Source organism: Lissotriton vulgaris, chromosome 8 (assembly GCF_964263255.1).
Source record: "Lissotriton vulgaris chromosome 8, aLisVul1.2, whole genome shotgun sequence".
Taxonomy (NCBI): domain Eukaryota; kingdom Metazoa; phylum Chordata; class Amphibia; order Caudata; family Salamandridae; genus Lissotriton; species Lissotriton vulgaris.
Window position 1 is genome coordinate 37,130,956 of NC_141696.1, and position 20,388 is coordinate 37,151,343.

The 20,388-nt window shown below is 44.1% G+C and overlaps 1 protein-coding gene across 1 annotated transcript in view; it reads right to left on the reverse strand.

Annotated features, from left to right (window-relative positions):
* Positions 1-20,388, reverse strand: part of LOC147693337 (transient receptor potential cation channel subfamily M member 2-like) — a 118,210-nt gene that overhangs the window by 62,491 nt on the left and 35,331 nt on the right. Inside the window, exons 5-7 of the mRNA XM_086935939.1 lie at positions 16,523-16,689; positions 13,301-13,504; positions 4,727-4,927 (exon numbers count right to left, since the gene is read on the reverse strand). Coding sequence (XP_086792065.1) covers positions 4,727-4,927; positions 13,301-13,504; positions 16,523-16,689 — 572 coding nt within the window. The remainder of the gene's footprint in view (positions 1-4,726; positions 4,928-13,300; positions 13,505-16,522; positions 16,690-20,388) is intronic.

Here is a 20,388-nt window from a genome sequence, read left to right on the forward strand (position 1 = left end):
TTTCTGGTATGCAATCACAATTGTAATGGTGTTCAAACTTACTGCTGTAAAGAACTGTTACGCATCCTTTTCATCTGTAGACAAGGGCTTGCTCCATGAGCCAAGAATAGCTCAGATACACTATGGTTGACATGAACAGACAGGAGGTAAAGGTTGTAAGTCTAAATGTAAAAGGTCTCAATAATCCTATCAAAAGGCGGGAGATCCTGTCTTTCCTTGAACATACAGAGGCAGACATCTGCTTAATGCAGGAGACCCATTTGTTAGCTAAAGACTCTCATCACATGAGATCCAAAGCCTTCCCCTTTCAGTATTTCTCTACTGCAGGAGAGAAAAAGGCAGGTGTGGCCATTCTCGTATCCAATCGCTGCAGGGAAAAAGTGAAGGAGAAAATTGCGGAGAGTAAGGGTAGGCTGCTAGCCTACACTAAATCCTTTGGTCCCCGAAATTTGGTAATAGGCACTCTCTATGCGCCTAATACTAGGGCCAGGAACAATATCTCAAAGCTGCCCGCACAGATGTCTCAGCCTCGCAACACCGTTTAATCCTAGTGGGGGGTGTCTTCAATTTGGTCATGGACTCCACTAGAGATAGATCCCAATCCTCTTACACCCACAAAGGGAAACTATTTACCGATGGGAAGAATTGGATGAGTGAAATGGCCTAATGGATATCTTGAGAGCACAGCAACCCCTCTCTATGCAATACACATTTTTCTCCCACGCACATAGATCTTATGCCTGTCTTGATTATTTTCTAGGGTCAACTGTACTTTACCCTCTCATACATAAGACTAGTATAGAGCCAGCAGCTCTCTCTGACTACTACACATCTCACTCTTCATAGACCTACGTCCACCCGGAAGTTAGAGGCTCAGAGAACACTTGCTACACAATAAATTCGGGGAACAGCAAATCTTTAAAAGCTTGCAGGATTGTTTTCTTCTCAACTACACTGCACACGTAACAACTGCCACACTATGGGAAGCCATGAAATCAGTTATTCGGGGGAAATTTATAGCCATCTCAGCAGCAGGAAAGAAATTAGAGCCACACTCACTGTGCAGGTCCAGGAGCTAGAGAGAGTACATAGTAGGACTGCAGCCCCCAGGGTATGGCAACAGCTCAAAGCTGCAAGGGCCCAACTTGCCAAATTAGACTTAGATAAAGTGGAATATGCTGCAGTTCACCTAAAACATGCCTATTACATGAGTGGTGACCGCACAGGAGAATGCTCGCGAGCTGACTTCGGGCCCGGCAGGAACGGACAAAGGTTGCCTCACTGCGGGGGGACAAACAAGAGGAAATTCTTGGGGACCACCACATTGCCCACGCATTCAGAGACTTTTATGAGAAAGTGTACACAGCTGAGCCCACCCCTACACACAACATTGTTACTTACCTCCAAACTATCACTATGTCCAAAATGTCTGATGCCCAAATTGCATCATTGGATGCCCCCACACGTATTGAAGGAGTTATCACGGCTATCTCCTGCCTCAAATTACTTAAGTCCCCGGGACAAGGCGGCTTCCCTGCCCTATTCTACAAACATTTCTGTCACATTTTAGCCCCGATACTTACCCGGCTCTTCAACTCCATTGGGAGCACCAACCCCATCCCGCCCTCCATGTTAGCGGCCTCCATTGTGGTTTTGCCCAAACTGGGTAAAGACAAACGTGCTTGTGGCTCGTATCGCCCGATATCACTGCTTAATATTGACTTCAAAATATTCACAGGTGTATGATTGTATGGCAACTGATCCGTTTATTTAGATAATATAAAATGAAACCTCTGTCTCATCCTGTGACTCACTTATGCGTTCTAATACAAGTTCTATCCTGAATCGCTGCCGGACCTCAGGGTTGTCGGCTGATGAGCTGTGTCGTACCGTGATATAGTGGGTCTTAATTTTGTGTAGCGGCCGGCCCCTGCGGTTGTAGGCCCATGCTTGTATTTTTATTGAATGCTACAATAAAGGTTTTCAAAAAAATAAAAATATTCACAGGTATACTTGCTACTGGATTGGACCCATGTATGCTCAGCCTAATTGAACCAGACCAGGCTGGGTTTATCCAATCTCAACAATGCAGCGATAATACAAAAAGGATCCTCCACCTCATAGACCAAGCACACCGCACCCATATGGATGCCTTACTATTAACAATAGATGCTGAAAAAGCATTCGAACGGGTAGACTGGAATTTCTTCAGCCCCACAATGTCTAAATTCGGGCTCAGGAAAAGATTCTGTGAGTGGATTGGATGCTGCTACAACAGACCTGCAGCATCTATCAGGGTCAATAGAACCGCCTCACAGCCATTCACGATCCAGAGGGGTACCCAGTAGGGGTGCCCATTGTCACCATTGCTCTTTGCGCTATACATCGAGCCATTGGCCCAAAGAGTCTGAGACAATCCCATAATAAAGGGGATTCCATTTGGGGAAAATCACATCCCATTAGCCTCAATGCGGATGATGTGATAGCAGCTCTCGTAGACCCAAAGATGTCATTACCCGCCCTTATATCTGAGTTGGACGCCTTTGGCCGACTCTCTGGCTTCCACATGAATGGGAAAAAATCACTGATCTTGAACCTAAACCCGTCTACACACACTACAAATATGCCAATTAGGGGAGGGCAAAACATACAAGTAGTGCACTCCATTCCCTATTTATGGCTCGAACTAGCTGCCACTATCCACCAGACAACTCGATTGAATTATGACAGATTGACCCATCAGGCTAAAAAAGATGTAACTGCCTGGAATAAACATCATCTCTCCCTACTGGGGCGAATAGCCGCAGTCAAAATGTCTCTACTGCCAAAAGCCCTGTACCTCTTCCAGACTCTGCCGGTCTCTCCTCCTCCGGGGGCACTTGCCTCTCTGCAACGTGAAAGCAATCAGTTTGTCTGAACTGGAGCAAAACCACACATGGGCAAAGCGCTAGGGTATTTCCACCCGGAGCAGGGAGGCCTGGGGCTACCAGACCTTCTCACATACTACAAGGCAACTCAATTACGATACTTAGTGGAATGGTCAAAATCTGAATTAGAAAACAATGGCTCTTCCAGGATAGAGCGCTAGCTGGAATACCTCTCTGGAAAGTCCCCTTCTTGAAGAAACCCCAACGCCCAAAAGGGCTAGCCGGCTCTCCCATCACCAAATCGATCATGGAGGCTTGGGACAATGTGGCAACTTCTAGGGGCCTCACCATGACCCAGCTTTTTGGCAACAGCGATTTCATGCCTGGCAAGCCTTTAAAGCATGGCACGACACTGAATGCACCTCAGTGGGTCATTTATTTGACCTTACAGGCATCATCCCGTTCCCAAAAAATAAAAACCGATTACAATATCCCGGAAGCCGAATGGTTCAGATACTCACAACTACGACACTGGGTTTTTTAGGCAGATGTGAGGGTACAAGGGAGCTGTCGTCTCACCAAATATGAGAAATGGCTCATTAGCAGACAATCGGATAAAGGCCTGATCTCCGACCTTTATGACATGCTTAGACCGAATCCACCAAAACAATTTACACCAAGTCAGAAACGATGGCATAGACAACTGGGAGGCGATCTCACATCAAAAGATTGGGAAGGGATCTATTACAGAGCTAGACATACAGCCTATAATGTAGCTAGTATTGAAACAGCCACGAAGATAGCAACATACTGGTACCTTACCCCAGTGTGAATACATAGATACAACTCTAATAAGAGCCCAGCGTGCTGGAGAGGTTGCGATCAAGAAGGCACATTGCTACACTTACTATGGGAATGCCCAATGCTGAAGGCATACTGGATGTTGATTCTTGACACAACTGATATACTATTTGACACATAGATACCACGACTCCCAGTCTATGTGATCTTGGGTCTCCTTAACCCGATTACCTTCCCTCTTAAGAGCAGGAGGGGCGCAGCACTGCAAAATATATTAAAACATTGGGGATCCCCCACCAACCCAATTCACACAGGGTGGCTGCATCGGATCTGGTACATTCTGGGGATGGAACGCATATCTGCCACTTTGAACAACTCCACAGGATCATTCTCCAAGATCTGGAACCTTTTCATTTCACTATTATTAACTGAATTTCACGAACTCACACAACCGAAATACTTACGAGTCCTTTGTCTGTCAGACCTATGGACAGATACACCCTTACAATCCACGGTTTAGGCTACATCAGAGGTCAATACACTCAACGAAGAAGGAAAGTCTTACACTGATAGGCCGGGGGGGGGGGGGCAGGGAAGTTAGTTGGTGGGGGTGGTCTCTGTTTGTTAATTGCTTTGTGCCACAGAAGGGTATGGGCATTAATTCAACGCATAGATGCAAGCAGATAAATACCTGATAAGTATCTTTCTATAAATGTGTGAAGATACTGCATTTACTTATTCTGTATACCTATCTTGCAAAACAATATCAGATACTGAAAATTGTACCCCTACAATGTTTACCTTGTTTGTTTTGTGAAAATGCTAATAAAAATATTTAAACATAAAAATAAGTTTAACTCTAATTTGTTTAGACATTACTTGAAGAGCCTCTTCAGGAATACAGGGCGCCTGAGTGCAAGCAAATTGGCAAATTGGCGTAAACACTCAAGCCTCACCTTCTTTGCCTACTCCATTGTATGTGTCTGGTGCAGACACTTTGGTGTCACCAGCTTTGCCCTCTCTATGACCTGAGGTTGGTGGATACATTCTAGCCTTACCTTCTTTGTCCACTCTATGATCTGAATATCTGAGAAGTAATCACAGGCTTCAGGGAACAGGTTGCGCAGCTTGTCCTGAATTAGGGAGATGGTAATCTTTGAGCTGTTGAGAGTGGCCACTTGACCAATGACATCAGCCATGCCGCCCAACCCTTCCACAATAACACACGGTGTGTTTTCGGTCATAGTGCAGTGGATCACCTGAAATACAAGAAGGAAGATACTGTAAAGCAAAGAATGGGGATGCACTTGTCCAATTGACTATCCCTGACTGAATCCTATGGTGGATCTATCTGGCTGAGGGAAATATTAACAACACAATGGGTAGAAAGTAAAAAAAGGAAAGGAAAACCTAATAAAAGCATACTCAAAGAAAGAGGAAGAGATGGTATAGGCAAAGGAACTATCTTGATAATATTTACACTTTGTTGTCATTAATAAAGTGTTAAGCAGGAGTACTATGTTCTGTGGGAAGCCCTCCTTAACAAACAGCTCATTCAACATCTGTATGAATAACCTCTGGTCCGTCCAGAAGAGGATCAGTTTCACAGTTAGTCTCTGGAATCAACGCACCACATTAGAGTAGTAAGAGTGGTTCACTTCTTCATTGTGACTCTTCCAGAAAGGGTCTGCCTTCTGTCCCAATATCAGTCCTTGCTGAACCCCACACCACTGCCAACATACCTTTGCTCAATGGTAGCAGCTGCCACGAGTGCAAATCATGCCTCAAGTACTGTGGTTTTCATTGTCAGGAGCTTCACTTAAAAGAAACTTTCACTTCATCAAAATTAAATATTTGGGGGTAGCTTCTCGCGTATCTTTTGGCTAACCTGGTGTTAAGGGTCCACACCAACATAACACGCTTTCTTTTCTGCACCCCGAGTGTCCTCCCCACTTTGGGAATCCAACCTCCTCTCCCAGGGCAGAGAAAAACAAGTGTTTTACTCTGTCTCTGTCTTAAACACCCTCTCTATCTAGGCTGGATGAATCCATGATCACTATCTCATGGCATAGTTTGGGTTCCATTCGCAGTGCAGTCTCAGTAGCAATTCCCGCAATGCTCTGAACCATAAGAATAAGCTACCTATCTGAAATAAAGGCGAACTAAAAAAGAACATACTCCAAATTCTCGTTTGTGTGTCGTAATCTGCGCTGCTGGGTCTGAAGGGAGATGTGAAAATGTTCAGCTGTGTTCCCTCACTCTCAGTCAGGACACAGCTCTTACAATAAGTACTGTTGGTTTTTCTTCAAGTACAACAATTGTAGGGATGCCTACCACTCCTCTAATAGTATTCACTTATCTAAAAATAGCATTATACAGTTTATTACATAAGACTATTTAAAATTATTGTAATAAACATATTCATACAGCACAATATTGCCTTCTCAGTTGATCCCAAATGTAAATAAATATGGCCAATATCAGTCACATTATCTGTTGACTATGTAAAGTCTCACCATGAGATAACAAAAATAAAAAGGGCATTAATAAAGTCATCACACACTACTGGCTAAGGTCTCAACTAAGTGTAACTGAATGTTTCCAAGCCAAAATAACTTAATTTTCAGCATAGAATATTTATTTACTTGGCCGTACAGTTGGATCCATGCACTCAATGCTAATAACTAATGTATTAAGTATTGTTTTTAAAATCTTTCCAAAATACTGGAATCAGGCTTAACATTAATCATTTTAGCAATTCATTCATGTAAATTTGCACAACTGCTACAGTAAGATAAAATTACAGAAACACACCTCTAAAGGTGCCTAAAAAGTGAAAAGAAGTGGCGTCTGAGGTGCACCTTATAACAAGGAAAAACCCAAATAAATATACTATATCACATAGGATTTTCTGGTAGCTGTACAGCAATTTTAATTCTCTTCTTGAATAGTTCTCTTCTAGGATCACATAAGCTGCCAGTTCTGGAGTTTGAGTTTACCACTATTCGGAGAGAAAGTGGATGTCTTTGGGGGAGGTAAAGTGGATGTGAACACTGGAGGAACAGTGGATGTTGATGGTGGAGAGAAAGTGGATTTTGATGGTGGAGCAAAGGTGGATGGTGATGGTGGAGGGTAAGTGTATGTTGATGGGGAACATAAACGAGGCGCTTGAAACAGGTAGTTCTCTTTTCATTTGGGAGCTATGGGTTTTGATCAGATGGTGCCAACCTTCAAGGAAAAGAGCATTGGAGGACTAGAGTGTCTACCCCTATTGAATACCGTGTCTACAGGGAGTGCAGAGGGAGAACAGCATCATGGTTGGTACTTGGCAGGTTTTACGAAACTCGATTGCACAGGACTGAAGGGCAATGTACTTAAGTGGTTCACTTCTTTCCTTAAAGTTAGAATCTGATGAGTGTGCATCAAAGATAGATTGAGTTGTAGGGTCCTTCAAGAATCCATTTTAATGCAAAACTATTCACTGTCTACATGAAACTCGTGCATCAATCTACACCAATATGCTGATGATATGTCCTCAAACTTTGACTTTTCCCTGGTCAAGTGCAGCCAGATATCCCAGAGTGGCGCTTTATGTTTTTAAGCACTACAAAGTGGTTAATCTTTAAAAATTCATGTCTCCGATTCTCTACATTGGAATTTTGTCGTTTTTTGTGTCAATTTGTTCACAAAAATATTTGTTCAAATTGGTGTGATATGTTTACTGTGTGTTTTGTCTTACTTATTTCATGTATTGGTGTTTTTAAATGCTTTACACTCTTGTTTCCTACGTTAGGACTGACTGCTCATTGTCAGCTACCAAGGGGTGAGCGAGGGCTGATTTACTGAGACCTTGAACAGACCCTATACTGTGTTGGTGGCCTTATTAATCGTGATAAGTGCATACTTACCCCTACCAATAACCCACTTTCCAACACGTCTCCATCCAATATGGGGGTGAACAGGGTAAAAGGAGGACTTTCTAGCAATACTCAACTGTTGATTAAAACCTCAAAGACTCAGGACATCATTTCTCTTACCTACAAGACTTGATAAAAGAAAATGTCCTCCCGCTAAACCCAGAGACCTTGCAGAATCCTTCATCATCTCAGCAGGCTCTAGAGCTCAGGGAAGATAAGACTCTTTCTATTGAAAATCCCAAACCTCAACAAGGCTGTTTCCAACCAGCAATCCTTCTCTGAAGCTGCAGTATCAGCCTGGAATGCCTTGCCATCATGCTGCTGGAACCTTACTTCTACTGCCTTCAGGAAACAACACAAGACTCATCTTTCAGGCACTTTCTGAAATTCCGATCTATTCTATTCCTAAATCATAAGCAAACCAACTAAATGTTTATACCCAACTGCCACGTGTGGCTCTTCTCATTAATCTACTGCTCTGTTCATATCCTCAGCCATATGATGTAACCCTCAGTTTAAAGTCCTACGATGCAAAGTACCCTTCTCTCCAATGATTTTTTCTGACAGTGTTCAGTAGAATCTCCATCTGCAGCCCATCTACTGTGCATGCCTTGTGTTGATATTAAGCCCAATGCCTAACCCACCGGATGTATGGTGTGGACTGACTATCTTACTGCATGTCTGTGAAAATGGTGCAGATAATACTCTTGTCAGTCACTCATGTAGCACCATGTCACTTGACAGAGCGGATCATTTGCAGTCTGAGAACGAGATTTACTGAGGTGGAAGAACAAACCATATGACTTCATATGTCTGAGGGCTATTCAACTTATATATTCACATATGCAAAATAAGGTTCCACCACAAGTTCTCTCAGGTCACCCAAATCCTTGGAGAACACGAAATTGGGAAACACTCCTGTGTTGTCAGTTGTGCCAAAGGTGAAAGCCCAAACTCAAACTGGTTCTGGGTCCAGTAACGTTCCCAGTGGAGTACAGAATCAGCTACAAATGATAGGCAGAGAAAGGAAGGAAGCTTGGACAACTAAGAAAGATCTCCCAAACTGTTTTGTTGCTTGTTCTAAAGTGGGGGAACCATTAACCCATTAAAACACCCCATTCCGTAGGAAGGAGAGGCAGTACACAGCTCCTAGCTCTCTGGCATTCCTCCTCCAGAGTTTGCTTATTTAAAACGTGTAATTTAATTTGCACTTTAAGGCATCTGGTTGAGCGGCCTGGTGCTGCATCATGTATACCAACTCAGTATCACCGAGAAGCAAGTATCTGAAGTTACACCTATGGAACACTCAGGTGAAGTCTTCGGGTCTGAGTAGAGGCTGCCAAACTTCAAGTTCTCCATTGTGATCATTAAACACATCCTCTGAGAATTATATGGGTGTTACCTAAACGTGAAGTCAGATGTCATAACTATGTACTAGAAACAGAAGACCAGCCTTATATTCTAGCTCATAACTAAGCAATGCCAGATGTAATGCATCTACCAGATGTTTGAAGTGTGACTAAATTGGCAGTCTTTCTAATAGAAATGTTTTACATGTGGTTTTCATGGAGGAGATAAAGCATTACAGGTGGCAAAAAGCTATAAATGTATGTGTAAACAAGTTACACTTCTCTGGGCTCCCAGGAGTGAGAAAGAAGAGGCTATGGGACAGTATGTGGAGGGTTGAATGAGATCAGCTCAATGGATCCTCAGTCAATTGAGGTGAAGTTTCAGCATTGTCTTGAATAATGGGAGAGAGTTGATTGCCCACAAGTTAACAATGCTCCAAGAGACTTGGCCCAGAAGGCTGGAGTCAGAGTAGCATTGAGGGTACGAGAAGAGAAGAGTAAGGTTAAGGCTGATAGCAGACTGCTAGTGGGAGTGCATCTGTTGAGTGTGTGTGAGACATGTTGGCTGTTCCATGGATTGGTTTGATCTTGTAGGGCACTGGATTCCAAGCACCAGGCAATTGCTTCGGGTGCTTCCATGGTGTGCACTAAAATGCCTCGAGATACTCACATCAAGCGTTTCCGGTTCTCCCTCCAGAACTACACACACAACTGGGATCTTGAGGTCGACACCTGAGGGAAACAGATAAAGACTCATGTTTGTTTAGATCTTCAAGATGATGATCCTCATTCCTCCCTCACATGATGTTTTGTTCATCACATCAGTTTATAAGATGTAATGAATGTCAGACCCAGAGGATGATGACCAAGGGCCTGATTTAGAGTTTGGCAGACATGATACCTGGAGGAGCCTGTCCTTGTAAGTGACGGCCCACCTACCGCATTTACAGTCAAAGAGAGCATAAGTCTGTATTCTGCTGACCATGCCTCCAGCAGCTCAAATGAGTACAGGCCATAAGAGGAGGGATTTTACACCTTCTGCCCTGGTTAGGGTGGAAGGTGTAATGGATTTTTCTTTTGCTGTCTGCCACCACCAGGAAGAACTGCCACCTCAGGAATCACTAGACTTAATCCAATCAGTCTTTGTTCTGCTCCAAGAGGAACAATCGCTCCTGAGCTGCAAGGCCATGCCTGCTCTGAACAGGAAAACAACCAAACCCACCACATGTTTCGCATATTTGGGCCTCACTAGTACGGTGCAACTTGTGCCCTATTTGATAGTGAACATGGAGTCGGTGTATGGCCATACCTTTCACACTTAGGGTTTTGGACTAATGAAAACAAAATAAATTAGTGGATATATTTTTTAATTAGTCTCAGGCACTGGTAAGTACTGATTGCCACATTCCTGCCCATCGTTTTTCTGTCTTCCATGTCACCACATAGAGGAACCAGCCATATGCAAATCAGGAACCATCATCTGGGACTCATCAATAGCGCATGTCTAGACCAAGGCATCCATAATTTCTTGCAATTATTAAATTAAGGCAATAAGTGTCAGCAGCTGCAATGTATAGAATAAGAAAAGGATTTTATGAGGGATTGTTCCCCTAATTGCAGCCAACCCATATAGCCAATACATTTCTCCCATATGCCAGATCTGAAGGTCTATAAGAATGGCCTTAAACAAAAGGTGATAGTTAGTGCAAAGCATTTGTTTGATCCATATTTTTTTTTCATTTCCATGTAGCTTATAAATTCCATGGCATATTGAAAAGGAAAGCTGACTCTCAACTCGGGTGTTGATCGTTGATACCAAGATGTTAAATGTTTGCATTTCTGCAGGATGAATATTAAACCACAAACCTGACCTTTCATTGTCATTGAAGGAATTAAATACTCTAGCCCGATGGGAACCAATGACTCCAAGGAAGGTCTAATTGAACAGTAGCGAATAGCCTTCTCGACTGAGACTTAGTCATTTTTCGCCTTTACACCTAACTCCTTCCTCAGTCCTGATAGATTAATCAAGCTGTTTGGTGTTAGGGCCTTCATCTGTAGTCTTCTGAACAAGTATAGATGTGAGTTGGTAATATCTGTTCTGCCCGATAAAGGCCCTTGTATAAGACCTGAAATGCTCCAGCTATACCCGGGTTGTACATACAAGTGCCAATGGACCTTTCACTGATGCCACCCTATCCTTCAGTATTTTTTACTTAGAGTTTCTAGGGAATATATAGGCCAGCTTTGTTACACCTACTTTAATAGCGCTGTTTCGTTCTATGCAGGGCATATCATGCGATACTGGTATCTATAGCCGTGACATGAACCCTGATAGCCCTACGCCTATGCCAGAATTTGCTCATACTTGTCTGTTTATCTATCCTCTCTAGCTCGTTTAGTTGCTGTTCGCTCACACTACAACTCTGACCTGGTCCAATCTGGAGGAGGCTAACAGGAGATGTCTCCTGACCACAGGTTTTAGGGCATCCTATAAAGTGACCTTGCAACCTGTCATTATTCAACAGCTGTTTAGTAATATAATCGCTCTCTCCATCACCCACAGATTTATCATTAAGTATTCTGTCCCTTTCCTGGCTATAGATGAGTGTCCACTAACAGCAAGCAGTAATGAGATAGGGGCATGATCTATTAAGGCTACATTATCAATGTATGACTGATGTATTCTGGTTAGTAAAGCGGGATAGCTGGAAATGATGCAGCCAAGATTCTGTACATCCGGCCGTAGAACACAAAGAGTAGTCAGTGGCCTCCAAATGCTGAAAGCGCACAACATGAACCAACTTCATACTCTATAACCATTCCTCACTATCCTGTCACCAAGTGCACACACACTGAGAGGACCTATCTATTAGACTACCCATGTTCCCCGCCTTTGTGATGCCAATTTAAAGTTGTCTCTCAAACTGTTTTCTGGGTTAAGCTGTTCATCACGAGACAAAATTCCAAAAAGGGTTGGAGTAAGACCACCCACATGGGGAAAAGTCGGCCAAACATAGGGGAGTAAATAAAAGAGAACCTTGAAATAAACAAGCAATAGACTATCAGTCTCTTCTCTCTCTTAGTGGAGGTGCCCCTGCACAAAAATACATGTGGTGATGCATTGCCTCAATGTCTGACTGTGTGAGACACTATTGATACTGCTGTCACTTACTGGTGTGCTAATATTTCAGTATTCAAGTAAGTGATGGCCTAGACCTGATGTGCAGCAGAAATCAGGTGGGGTGAGGGTTTGGCTGGCTCTTGCTCAGAACTTCTAGAAGATCATTCATCACTGGGTGCAATTACAGCAGAGTAACCTCATGGCTTTCCTAGGTGCATTCTCGAGATTTCTGTGTGTTTCTCCAAAGAGAGTATGGAATTTCCCATTCAGTGTTCAAAACACTGAGGTACAAGACTGGAGTGGGTCGGACACTCGCAGTATTTTAAGGGTGTTAGACCTGATGACCTTGGTGTGGCCTTGCCCAAAATCTTTTGCCTTCACCCCTCTTGTTTTAGAATTCATTTTTGTGGTCATTTGGTCTCTGTGCTCTTTACCACTGCTAACCAGTGTTGACCTGTTTGTGCTCTCTCCCTAAAGCATAGTAAAATTGGCTTACACCTGATTGGCAGAGGTAATTTACTTAAAAGCCCCCTAATATGTGGTATCTCATGTACCCAGGGCCTGTAGACTAAATGCTGCTAGCAGGCCTGCAGCACTCATTGTGCCACCCACTTAAGTAGCCCTTTAAAAGAGGTCTGCCACTGTGGCCTGCAGTGCATTTTTGAACTGCCATTCGATCTGACAAAATAAACCTTCTGCCAGGCCTGTCACTACTATTGGATAAAATTGGGTTACCTTATTACATTTAATAAGCGCTAATGTTTGATTGGAAACAGATAGGAACATCATGTTTGGACTCAAATGAGTTATATTTAAAATCCTCTTTGATGGTAAAGACAGATTTTAAGTCACAATTCTGAAAATGTCACATTTAGAAGGTTGGCATTTTCTTGTACTAACCATTTGGTGCCTGTATATGGCTTAGCACTTGGGCTTTGTGTATTTTTCTCAATCAGTGAGACAAAAGGGGGCTAGGCGTTGGCAGGATCTGCAGGGAGCAGACCTGTTCCCTGCTTCACTTACCCTTTAAAGGGCTGCCTCCAGCATATACACAAAGGAACCTGATACTAGCCTTTTGTCACCCCAGACGTCTTGAACCATTGGCAGGGGAAGAAAGGAACTTCCACCACTTTAAAGGCCGGAATCAGGAATAAATGCTGGACCATTACAACACCTATATAGCACACTCTTGGACCTATGGACGATATAAAAGAAGGACTGCCTTTTTTTCCAGGCGACTGCCCTGTTGCTTGAGGCCTTCCTACCTCCTTTCTCCATAGTTTGCTCTGAAATAAACTTTTCCAGCTCAGCTCTGAGTGTGTTTGCCGCCCCAGGTCTCCCGTGTGTCCCGTCATCCACCAGGATGAAGTGGGAGTGGTTATTGTTCAGACAGCACAGCTTCCCTTGGTTCTCCTCATCCAGCAGGTACTGAGCAGGTGATTCCCCCTGAAGAATGAACAAAAAAATAGCAAAGGATGTCATACATGCCAACATTTAGAAAGAAGTAGGGAGACTTTAAAAAATGAATGGGGATTTATTTTCACTATTGACTTGTAATGCAGAAGGAACATTTCCAGGCGGGAAAAAGTTAAATTTAAGCCACTTTTGGCTCTTGTAAATTGGAAGTTTCCTGCCCTGAATCAGGCTTGTCAATGTACTCTGTGCTGCTCCCCATCACCTCTGAAGGGGCTACTTGTGCTTGATGTGGCAACAAATGCAAGTCAAGGTGACCATTAGGAGTATGCGAGAAGTGAGACGCTGATTGTGACCACAGAGCACAATGAAACAATGGTTCATGGATCACATACTAACACTAGCGTGAAAGGTGAATCAAGCCACGCTGAGATTTAGTGGAAGGAGTCAATAAATGGGGAGTGGGTTTCTGCCCAGATCCTCAACCCCCATTCAGTGAGCTTTGAGGACAGGGAGGAGCCAGGCATTGAGGTGCTGAGTGGGTGATTCACGGTGGGGGCATTCTGCTGAAGGGTTCCTAGATGGGATGAAGGGTGTTTTAGTGGGAACAGAAGCCTGTGGCAGACGGATTGCCGAAGAGCATGTATGAAAGTATGTATGTATTTATGTATGTATGTATGTAAGGGATTTGTAAAGCGCTGGAATCACCCCCATAGGGGTATCTCCGCACTATGGTAGAGGGGGTACCGGAGATGCAGAGATCAGACCCGGAATAAAAACATCTTCAGGAGTTTCCTAAAACACTGAAAACTGGGGCATTTGTGCAAATCCTCTAGCAAGGTGTTCCAGTATTTCGAGGCAAGGTAGGCAACTGTTTTGCCGCCTGTTCGTATTTTCCTGAAACGGGGGACCACTAGCAACCCTTTACGTTCAGATCTAAGGACACGGTTCGGGCAGTAGCTTTGAACTTTGTCCACCAGATAGCTAGGGCTCTTACCATAAAACGCTTTATGGGTGAGATAGCAGATTTAGTTCATTTAATTTTCTGGCTGATAGGGAGCCATTGGAGTAATTTTAACATCGGCCCCGGGGAGGTGCAAGGCAGCTTTTAGAGAGTTAAGCGTGCGGCAACATTCTCTGCAATCTGTAACCTGCTCAGAAGGGATTTATTAGCAGATGCAAGTAGAGTATTACAGTAGTCCAGGCGCCCAGTGATCAAAGTCTGAGTTAAAGTTCTATGAACAGACAGAGGCAGCCACTGGAACACTCTACGCAATAGCCTCAGAGTATGGTAGCAAGTCCCTGTAGTAGTCTTGATTTGATCCCTCATTGAAAGCGTAACATCCAAATGGACCCCTAGATTTTTCGCCACAGGAGAAGGGGTGGAGTCTAACTCAGCAGGCCACCATTTGGGGGATCACGATGCTTGAGCCGCACCAAACAACAGGATTTCGGTCTTGGCTTTGTTCCGCTGGAGAAAATATTCTGTCATCCACGCAGATATTGCTGGCATACCCTTTGCAAAGCGCTGATCTATTAACTCTGTGTCCTTATCAAAGGACAGAAGTAGTTGTAAGGTAAGGCCTGGTAAGGCCATGAAAGCCTTTGGGAACAGAACTTGGGGAGGTGCCATGTAAAGGGCTACAGATCATGCAGAGAAGATTGCACAGTGCCTTGTGTGCACCACTGGACTTGGTACAGATAGTGAGTGTGAGTCGGGGTTGAAGCCCTGTCGGACGGACTGTTGAGTTCAGTAATACACCTTGTAATTCAAAACCTTCACTGATTGCAAACGGGAAGGGCAACAATGCCTTTTTCTTAATGCTTAGTCACCTCCATCCAAAAGTGGGGGGTGATAGAGGACCCCAGTCTTACACTCCTGTTGATACCCCACAGCCAAGTCTTCAGGGATGGGGAAATCATGGGAGTTAAGAAGGCGGTGTGGCCAGGTAAATGGATGTGGTTTAAGAAGAGTAGAGGGCCAGTTACTCCTGGTCAATGTAAGTCATTCTAAGATCTTATTTGAAGATGAGTGGTGTATTAAAAGAATGGAATGATAATATACATGCATCATCAGAATGTACAGATACTCCATGGAGTGTCCCTACACTGCAGGTTAGCAGACCACTGATTCTAAATGTATATATGAGGGGACTCAAATTAAAAGGCTTCATTTAAAAGCCAGGTTTTCAGGCTACGTTTAAAAGAGCCCGCCTCCTTAATAGCCCTCAGGTGCCGGGGGAGGGCATTCCAGCTGGCAGCAGCTAGCACAGGAAAGAAGGATCTTCCCTATGTTTTTACTCCTTGTCTTAGGCGCCACAGCCAGCAATGCATCAGCTGACGTAGGGTTCTGAAGGGCAGATAGTGAAAAAGTTGCTTAGGAAAATATTTAGGACATAATCCATAGAAAAATGGAACAAATAACAAAGGAGAAGATCATGTTGTTATGAGAGGAGCTGGAAATGGTAAAAGTCAATGGCCAAGGACTGTACTCTAGAGATACCTCCAGGTGGGGGTGTTGGTGGGGAGTGTGTAGAGCACCAGGAAACAGAGACAAACATTGGGAATCATAGAACCATTATCAGTATAACTCGGTGCGAGTGATACGTGGTGAGTTGAGAGATGGAAACACAGTGGAGTGCTCGTTGGTGATGGATGCTGTAGAGAGGACAAGAGGGGTGAGGATAGAGGAGAGGTGGATGACATGCAGAAAGGTGATACTGTTGTACTCATACATGAAAGGATGTCAGTAAAGAGGAAGTGACTAACTCCAGGCTGCAGAATCTTGAGATGGTCATGGGCTAAAGAGTTCTATTGAAAGATAGGTGTTAGGACCCCAAATAATGGGTGGATAGAGTAAAGGGGCTTGCTGTGTGTTTCTTAAACAGTGGTATAACATCCTCAGATTTGAGGCAGGCCCAGAACATTTCTTCCACAATAAACTCTTAATGTAGTCCTTCCTCTACAGTGATGGCTCATGCGAGCTACGAAGCTCAGTTTCGGATGCCTTCCCAGCCCCATTGTTGCATCACATGCAGTCTCCTCATTTACCATTGTGCTGATCAGGCTGTCCCGGTTGTGTAGCAGTCCCCAACTTGTGATCCCGATGGCTATGATCTCGCTGTCCACCTGGCTGCTGCTCATGCTGACGTCTCTGACGGCTTCGCCAACGTGTTTGGTCACCCCGGTGTGTGTGCCACCAGTCAGGATCCAGGCTCCTGTGGCGACAAGAGAACAGGAGAAGAAAGTCAGAGGTTCCTCCTTTGCCAGTGCTTGATAAACAGAGGAATAGCTCATTTCAGTCCTCTTATCTATATAGTAAGAGGCACAAGGACGGTCTAAGGGCCTGCAAAAAGAGATATTGTGAATCACTTGCCATACACAATTTAGGTCTTTACTATTTTGGAAATGCAAGTATAAATATCTTTGCTTTTCAAGGGTATAAGGGAGCCTGCTCGGAGGGTGGCTCTCTGGGTATGACCACAACATGTGGCCACGAGGATAACTTTAAAACATAAGACTCATCCTGGTGGCCAAAGTGGCTCTCCTCACTCATCTGGCCTTCTTCATAAGGTAGGTAATGGCTCTTATTTATTTATTTATGCAACGTATTAAGCACGCAAATACCCTTGGGTGTCTCAGCGGTGTCTTAGCAAATCACAAGTATGTACACTAGTAGAGCAAAACGTAGGCACTTATTGCCTTAGCAGACATACCTCACTAATAAACCACTTCTCCACTGGGACGTGTAGAGAGGTGAGAAAGTGACATCTTTCAGCAAGAATCACAGAAAAAAGAACCCTCAGGTCTGAAGAGTTCAATGAGAGCGAGAGAGGTTATCCGAGTAGGTATCTGACCAACCCCTGGAATATTCCTTTTATAAGACGAAATCCTTCACCCACCAAAGGTGGCATGCTTCATCATTGGGATTCTTTTCGTACCAGGGTGTCTAATCCCGGCATGGGCTACAACCCCCTCACTGAGATGGAGGAGCTCAGGAATGTTTTGTTTCTTATCAAAGGTATGTTAAATACCACAATAATGAATGACAAAACCAGTCAGGTGAGAGATGCAGCGCAAGAAAAAAGTGATTGTGAAAGAGTAAAACTAGCTACCAAGTACGTAATGTACGTTTATTGACATGTCCTGGGGCTAGGGTTAAAAACAGGGCACTCGCAGGAATAACATAGACCGTCCGTATGTATTACGGGCTGGGCTCCGACTGGCTGATGGGCTCTTTGACCCTGTCAGAACCTAGGCAGAATGACCAGCCGGTTTCACTTCCGACAGTCTAAAACGTAATTAGGCGGTTGGAAGTGAAACCGACGATCTAGGTCGGAAGGCCTCCGACCTAAGTCGGAGCTTTTCCGACCGAGATCGTAATCATCCCCTTAGTAGTTAAAGGGGGGAATGTCTATGCAGCATTCACGCACCAAATCTTGGCATTTGAACTTGGGGGTCGAGGCCAAAATTGCAAATTTCCTCATACTATTGCATGCATAATGGGGTTAAAACCAGCGTCAGATATGGCACAAATTGTGAGGCAACTAAACCTTTTCAATCTCAAGGGGAGTAACATAGTGATGTGTCTTACCCCCTTTTTGGTTACACCATACATTAACAGGTTAGAAAAATATCTGCTCAACGTTGGCATTAATGTATTCTGTGCTAGTACCCATCAAATGCCTGCTCTACTCTATGCAGATGACGTTGGTCTGAATTTTCCTTTTTATGGTGGATCTTGATCTCACAATAAATCAGTCTAAGACCCATTGTCAAGATCGCGACGTAAACAAACTACGTTTCCCGGCATGCCCTGGGCCGGAACTACAATTCCCGTGATCCTTCGCGGCGGGCCGCATTCTCACGAGAAAACGTTTAAGGAGGACGGCGGCTGGGGATCGGTGTCGGGAATTCCTTTCAGAGAATTTCTTTTTTCGGTAATTGAGGATTCGGATCGCCTGGTGCGGTAAGGGTGGTTTGCACCACAGCGCTTCGCAGCGGGAACGCTGTTTTCAGGGTGTCTGAGGACTTTGGGATCCGCGGTAATGGCTGTTACCGTGGTACTTGTTTTGTGACTTGGTGATATTAGGATTTGGCTCGGTTGGCATTTTCGGCAAACGGTGTATACACTGCTATGTACTAGCAGCGTTTTAGACGCTCATAAACTATTGAGGTTGTTCTTTCTGTAACATTGGATACAGCCCCCATACCCATCTAAGAGGCATTATTTGGGTGCTAGGAATTGCCAAGAGTTCCAGGGGTCTTCTTATGCTTGATTTCTTTTGAACTGGATTCATCATCTAGAAGTGGCAGCGTGTGCTGTAATATACATAGGTGTTAACTGTTGTATGTACCTCTTCTATTTAACAGGGGTTCTGGAGGTGTATGGTTTACACTCTTCCCCTGTGATGCTTAGTAGAGGGATACTTAGGTAGGTTCCTACATGTGTGACACAGGATATTATATATTACACTGTATGGGATTGACAATTATTATATCACGGTTACATGCCTTTTGTGTTACTGTAGTTACACCGCATCAACCCCTACGCTGCCAGATACCTCTACACATCTACAAGGTTTAAATTTTCCTTTACAGGTATAACTCTTTTATGGTTGATTCATATGTCTTGTTGGTTCTAAGTAGTGCAAACATAGTCTTATGCGTGTGCTCTGTTTTTGTTTTTCAGATCTCCCTTCCTGCTGTCCCCTTCCTTTCCTTCCCTGGTCTGTTCATTTTTCCCCTCGCTTGATCTTATCAATGCTCTGTGCCATTACGGCAATTCAGGCGTTGATTCGATCTAGAGGTGGGCATACCAATCAACAAACCGATCCTGAGGACTTTATCATAACAGAATTCCCGACCAACATATCATAGTCCTCCCGGTCGGGTTGTGCTAGTATGGCCACATTGGAAGATGTGATAGAGGTTCTGGCTAACCTGCAGTTGGAAGTAGCCGCGTCTAGATTAGAGACAGCTGACCTAAGGTCCCATTTGGATGGCATACAGCGCAATCCTTTTGATGTAGGGGCCGCCCCTCCACCACCCCCGGTGATAGTGGAGAAGCCTGTGTCTATTCCATTATCGTCACCTGAGCGTTTTCATGGGGATTCAGACAAGGTTCAGGTGTTCCTCACTCAGGTAGCTTTACATTATTCCTGTAAACCTAAATCGTTCCCTACAAATCAGGCCAAGGTGGCCTTTTTGGTTTAATATTTAGCAGGCAACGCCGCACAATGGGCGGTCCTTTTGGTTAATCGTAACGATCTGTTATTGCATGATTGGGAAGCCTTTAAAACGGAATTCCTTAAGAGTGTTTGATAGAAGGGCGGACTCATATACAGCCGATAGAGAATTGTTAGAATTACGGAAGGGCAAGAAAGACTTGGTTGTATATCTGAATGCCTTCAGGCGTTTAGTGGCAGAAACCACCCGGTCAGAAAATAAACAGGCTTCTTTGTTCCATCAAGGGTTGAATGATGAACTTAAAGATGTTATTGCACAGATTGATCCTCAACCAGTGTCATGTGAGGATTTGATTAATTTGGCCCTGCGGTTAGATCATCGACTGGCCGAAAGAAAATGTGAGAATCGTAGGAAACCAGTGGTGGAGACGCATGTCACTAAGGAAGGGCATCAGGCCTCCTCTTCTGAACCTATGGAGATAGGGGCTGTGAGAACGGCTTTAATACCTGCCGAGAGAGAATCACGGCGCAAACAAAGGCTTTGTTTATATTGTGGAAAAAAAGGCCACTATGTGTGAGAATGCCCAGTAAAGCCGAAAACAAACCGTTTTCGGGGTAATCGAGTGGCTTCCGCAGATACAGAAAAGGTGGCGGAAAACTGATTGACTCTGGGAAACAGGAAGGGGTTTATTGGAGTCCTATGTATGTCCCTTCTCAATACGGTGGACT